The sequence below is a fragment of the Mus caroli genome, chromosome 8 (genome assembly GCF_900094665.2).
Source record: "Mus caroli chromosome 8, CAROLI_EIJ_v1.1, whole genome shotgun sequence".
Classification (NCBI taxonomy): Eukaryota; Metazoa; Chordata; class Mammalia; order Rodentia; family Muridae; genus Mus; species Mus caroli.
The window spans coordinates 9415015-9420816 of NC_034577.1; the positions used below are offsets into that span (position 1 = coordinate 9415015).

General features: G+C 52.6%; 1 protein-coding gene across 1 annotated transcript in view; it reads left to right on the plus strand.

Annotated features, from left to right (window-relative positions):
* Nucleotides 1-5802, plus strand: part of Mcf2l (MCF.2 cell line derived transforming sequence like) — a 148768-nt gene that overhangs the window by 90676 nt on the left and 52290 nt on the right. Inside the window, exon 3 of the mRNA XM_029480661.1 lies at nt 2341-2424. Within this exon, the coding sequence (XP_029336521.1) occupies nt 2341-2424 (84 nt within the window). The remainder of the gene's footprint in view (nt 1-2340; nt 2425-5802) is intronic.

Below are 5802 nucleotides of genomic sequence, written 5' to 3' on the forward strand. Positions count from 1 at the left end.
CTGGTTGTTTTGAGGCAGTCTCTCATTAGCCTGGAACTTGCCAAGTAGGTCAGCCTGGCTGGCCAGTAAGGCCCATGGACCTGTCTGTCTCTGCCTCCCAGTGTTAGGATTGCAAGGGCANAGCAACATTCCTGCCTTGTTTTACATGAGTTCTGGAGATTGAACTCTGCTTCTTGTGGGTTTGTTTGTTTGTTTTTAAGGCAAGTAAGTACCTAACCTACTGACCTGTTGTCCCAGCCCAGATAAGTGTTCGTATGAGCTTGAAGGAGCTGAAGCCCAGGTTCTGTGGCCCCTGCAGCTATGGGTGGCGGGGGCATGTGGTAGCTCATGGAGTGAGGACTGAGGCCCTGCTCAGGCAGAGACAGAAAGATTTGAGAGGACCATTGGAACTCTGGCAGTTGGATTCCTCACAGAACGGGCTCCTCTCATGGCATGGCTGTGGTGACCCAGGGTGGACATTCCTCCTGTCTGAGGAACTCATGAATACTCTGAGGCCAGGTTCTGGGGAAAGGTGAACCAGGAGGCCCCTAGGTAACCCCCAAGTGGAACTCAGCCATGTGTCAACCCGTCCCTGTGTGTGGAAACAGCTCTGTCAGGTGGTCAAGGCATGAACAGAGCCTGTGAGGTAAGATGAGTCACAATCGTTGGAGCTTGTCCACCCAGGAAGGCAGTGCCATTTACAAACGTATGGAATCTAGTCTGAGGACCTTGTAGAAGTGTTTCCATCAAGGACTATGCTGCTGAGATTTTATTTCCTTGGGAATAGGTGCCGCCCAGAAGTTTAAAAGCCTAGGTCTATGGTCCTATGGTAGATGTCCCAGGGTTGTGGCAAAGTCCCAGGGCTGAACTCATCACTGGTTTTGGAGGGCCATTATGTGGCCCATTTTCAGCCCTGGAAAAATTGACAGCCCCCCAATTTCTCACACGTTCAGAAAGACTCTCAGCTCCCATTGTGTGTTTCTCTGTAAGTCCGAAGCAGGCTCAAGAGCAGCCTCCCGAGCCTCCCACCTTCTGTTCTCTCTAATGTCGCCTGAGAAGAGCAACAGGAAGAACCACCAGTCATGAGTGTCCCACGCACCACGCTATAAGTACTCAACCATTTCCCCAAGATTTAAAAATATATCAGTCTTACTAGGTGACTCTGGCCCTGCACTTCCCACAAAGCAGTTAGTGCTGCCAAGAAGTCTGAGTGATACTGGACTGCATGCTGAGCTCACAGTGAGGCCAGCCTGGTGTTTACAGTGTGATGAAGCAGTGGTTCCTTGCTTTCTCCTCGTGTGGCACTGCTGTGCTCCCCAAGGCTCNGACAGACACGATATTCCTGGCACCTCTTTGTCCCGTGACAGTGTGGGGTCCCTGTGTACTTGGCTTTACCAGCAGGCATTTGTGTCACCAAAGAGCAGGATTTGAGGTCAGTGCTGTACAGGTGACATCTGCTGCTGCCGTGGGAGCTTTCAGCTAACAGTGTCACCATGACCCACTTTCTCAGGCCTCTTGTGGCCTGGGTCTTCAGGGGCACAGCCTACCTTTGAAGGTACCTGTGGTCCATGGGAGTCACTGGTCTTGTGGACACAGAGTGTGCAGAACTCTCAGCACTGCCTTGACTTGTGGCAAGGACCACCACATTTCATCTGTTGGGCTGGCTTTCCCCTGAGACTCCTAGTGGTCTTTCCTGCCAATCCCATCCTGGGATTAGCTGGGGTGCTGCCTATCTGTGCCCATGTTACTGTACAGCTTACAGTGAACATCGGGGCAGAGCCATCAATCAGCATACAGCCAGGCCTCAGACCTGTTCCTGGCGCCTGCCTCAAAGGCATCAGGTGAATGGTAGGGTCACTACAGGCACGGGGCCCTGACTATCTGGGGATTTATGGTGACTTGAGGTCTGTGATGATGGCAGATGCCTCTGTTAGCCAGCCAGAAAGCCATCTATAGGCAGCAGGTGAGAGCCCTGAGGAGCCTGTGCCTCTGCCAAAGCAGGGAGGAGGAGGCAGCTTCCCTGTGAGTCAGGTCCTGCCCTCCTCCCTTGGCGCTTCCCCCCCCTCCCTCTTCCAGCACTTCCTCCCTCCATACTCCCCTTCTTCCCTTCTTCCCTCTTCCCTTCTCTGGCTCTTATACACATTTTAAAAATTGATGGTGGATCTCTCAGCATCTGTGCTGTGAGAAACAAAGCCTTGCTCTGCTGGTTGGAAACTGAAATACCCTTTTTTCCAGCCACGTGACCACAGCTCCCTAGGTGTTTGTAGCTCATCCCAGAGGCTCCNGAGGGCTGTTCCCAGAGCCCCGGCAGGTGTGAGGCCAGGGTCCCTCCCAGTGACAGTGTGTCTGTTCTCCCTGCAGATGAAATCATGCACCAGGACATTGTCCCGCTCTGTGCCGCCGACATCCAGGAGCAGTTGAAGAAGCGCTTTGCTTACCTGTCTGGTGAGTTCCGGAAGCCAGGGGTGAGGGGTACAGCCAGGGTGTGGCCAGTCACGGGGCTACACCCCGCTCTGCATCAGGGCTTCGCTGCCCTTTGCAATGTACCTGGCCATGAGGAGGAGGTGGCAGGGTCATGTCAGCACCCTTAGTTCTGTTCTGTTGTCCACACTGCAGTGTCCCAGATCAGGTGCATTGTTGAGAAAAGAGACTTATTTAGCTCACGGCTGTGAAGGTCCAAGGCCGAGGGATGCATCTAAGGGTGATCTTCTTGCTGGCAAAATCCAAGGCCGTGCAAGTTATCCCTACAGTGAAAAGCAGGGTACACATGAGTGTGTGCAAACATGTTTGNNTGTGTGTGTCCTCAAGTCTCTCTTTATAAAGCCACTAGGACTCAATCAAGGGCCACCTGCCTGATGAACACTAATCACTTCCCCAAGGCCTCCCTGTGTGGGCCACAGATTATTTCTGCCTCGAAGAGCCTCCCAGAGTAAGCTCGAGCACAGGAAGACTCAAGAGATGCCCAAGTTCCAGCCATGGCACTCGGGCTACTGTGGGCCTGGCAGGGTCTGGAGATGGGTGAAGTGGGTGCACCTGACCTAGGATTCCGGGAACTTGGCCCTTCCATGAGTGGGTGGCTGCCAGTCCCACTGACGTCGGTGTCGCCTGTGATCACGGCTATGGGATATCTCACCTGGCACCTTGCTTGGTACTGTTCTTGCCACTTGTCAAGCTCTGCCTCAGAAGCAATGGCCTTGAGCCTGACCAAGCTGAANGCCGAGGGTCNCAGCTGTCCCACCTTGCCACGGGTGGTGTGTGTCCAGCCTTGTGACNACACTCACGTGCTGAGCCTAGACGTGTCTATTTTTCAAGACTGATTCAAGAAAAGGCCATGTGTGAGCCTTGTTCCAGATCTCAGGTCAGCCTAGAACACCCCCATCACTTAGCGCCATAGGGAGAAACTCGATCCATATCTGTGACTCCAGGAGCATCCCAACCCCTGGGGTCTTCCCTGATCTCCATTGGCCAGGCCTGTGGTCAAGATACAACTTGCTCCTGTCACTTAGATTCCAGGGAACTTTGAGATGTTAGACAGGAGAAGGGTTGAAATAGTCTGTAGGGAGTATATCACTGACTTAGGAAGAGCCTAGCCATATGAGGTTAGCAGGAAAGTGGAACCTCTTGAGATGTTCTGCTGGTGAGGCAGTCATTGCACTGGGAAAGGTCTCTGAGAGGATAGTAGAATCACCCTGGAAGGGCAAGNCCAGAGAAAGCTTGTTAAAGGGCCACAGTGTCTGCCTCCCCTCCTCAACTTCTCCCCACCTGTCACCCAGCAAGACTCCAGGCTTAGATATATGGATGCCCCAGCCTTGGGTCCCTGGCGTTGACCTTAAATATGAGCTGCCCATATGTCCCTCTATGGGGGCCTAGGCAACTTGAGAGTAAGATTCTGGGAGCCCCATTGCATGTTCACCTCCCCACAGTCTAACATCAGCCTAGGAGCTCCCAGCTACTTAGTAGATGAAGTGAAGGTCAGGTCTCCATCAACTAAGGTCTCTGGCTAAACTTTGGCCTCATCTGCTGAGGCTGCAGAGACTTGCTTCACTTGTCTGGGAGTCCGAGATTCTCTGTCCAACTGCAGAGGTGTGCAGAGGTGAGGGGTGAGGGTGAGCATCTTGGGCCTAGGAGTTGACAGCAGCTCCTGCTGGTGTCCAGCAGAACCAGGAGGGGCTGCACTGCTCTGTAACCCCAGAGGCCTGAAAGAGGTGCCAACTCATGTGCGACACAGCCCACAGACAGTCCTCAGCCTCTGAGACTTGGAGGGCCTGCAGAGCAGCTGTGAGCTGGTAAATGGAGGTGTTCTTTGTGCCCAAGTGTGTGAGCACCTGCTATGAAATGTTCAAATGTGTGAAACTTGAATGTCTAGCACTATTCTACGAACCAGACCATCTGTGTTTGTGTCACTGTTCATGGAGACACGCCTGAGACATTTCAGCAGGCATCTCCATCCTCTTGTTNCCACACTACAGTCACTCGGACACCCTGGTGCCTTACCTAAGGATCTTCCTTGGACAACCCCCTGTTCTCCTTGCCTGTCCATTTCCATCCTCTGGAAGGCACAGCTTCATACTTACAGCCAACTCTGACCTGCCCTCCAGTCTACTACACAGTTAAGGGGTTTCACGAATACAATAAGATAAATCACTGTCAGCTAAGAGCTTCAGGGCTGAATGATGCAGGATTGCATACTCTACTCTCTCCTCTGCTGTAGATNGAATTTGGGTTGGCAGAGTACTCGTTNTTAGCCATAAATCCACATTCTTACCAACCAGGCCTTTCCCTTGACCCCATGATGTGGCCATTCCTCACGACACTCAGCAAGCACTGTTGAGATGAAAATGCATTAGTCAGAGACATTNGCCTCATACCCAGCACCCCTCGTCTGGGCAGGACTGCTCCTCCAACCCCGGCTGAATGCAGAGATGGAAGGCCCACTGTACTTGGCAGAGCAGCCACATCACCGACCGATAGATTCTGGGGCCCCACGGGCCTCATGGCCTTCCCCTCAGCTGGTGCCTCCATTTGCCAGTGTTTGCAGCCCTGTGTCCCCCATGGCAGCTTTAATGGCAAAATTACAGCTGGTCTGAAGTTCTCTCCAAAATGAGGCTACCCCATACCCTGTGGAGTGTCCCGGGGACCTAAAACACCCTCTTCACTGAATGGCTGAGTTCGAGGGGCAGGNNCCGCAGACCTTCAGACCTTCACCTGCTCCTGACTCTACAGTCAGCCTGGGGCAGTCTCTGCTCCTGAGAATCACCCTGGAGAGAAGCTGAAGTGGGCAGCTGCCTGGGAGCTCCAAGTGACCAGAGAACATCAGATGGCAGTGACCAACACAACTGCTGGAAGCTGAGAGGCAGCCACACCCACCGGCTTCTGGATAGCTCTTCAGGGGTCCACAGCCATGTGGTATCTCAGATACCCGGGAACTGCTTTGGCTTGAATGTGTNTGTCCCCCCACATCCACATGTTGAGGCCCAACCCCTCGTGAGGTGGTGTCAGGAGACCCGCTCCATGATATAATGATGTATCAAGCAGGGACAACCTTGCACCAAGTCCTGAGGCTGCCGATGCCCTGACCCAAGACTTCCAGCCCACAAAGCTGCGAGAAGGAACTTCTGTTGTTTATAATCTACAAGCTGATGGTGTTTTGTTTTAACACACCAAAGAGACAAAAGCCCTAACAATNCCCGTGAGACTATTAAAGCAGTATGTTTTGTACTTACAAAGGCTTTATATCAATTTTGGATCCCCTGATGTTTTTAAATGAATATCCAGATTCAGAGGGATACCTTCTGATACCATCATCCTTTTGTGAAATTTTAT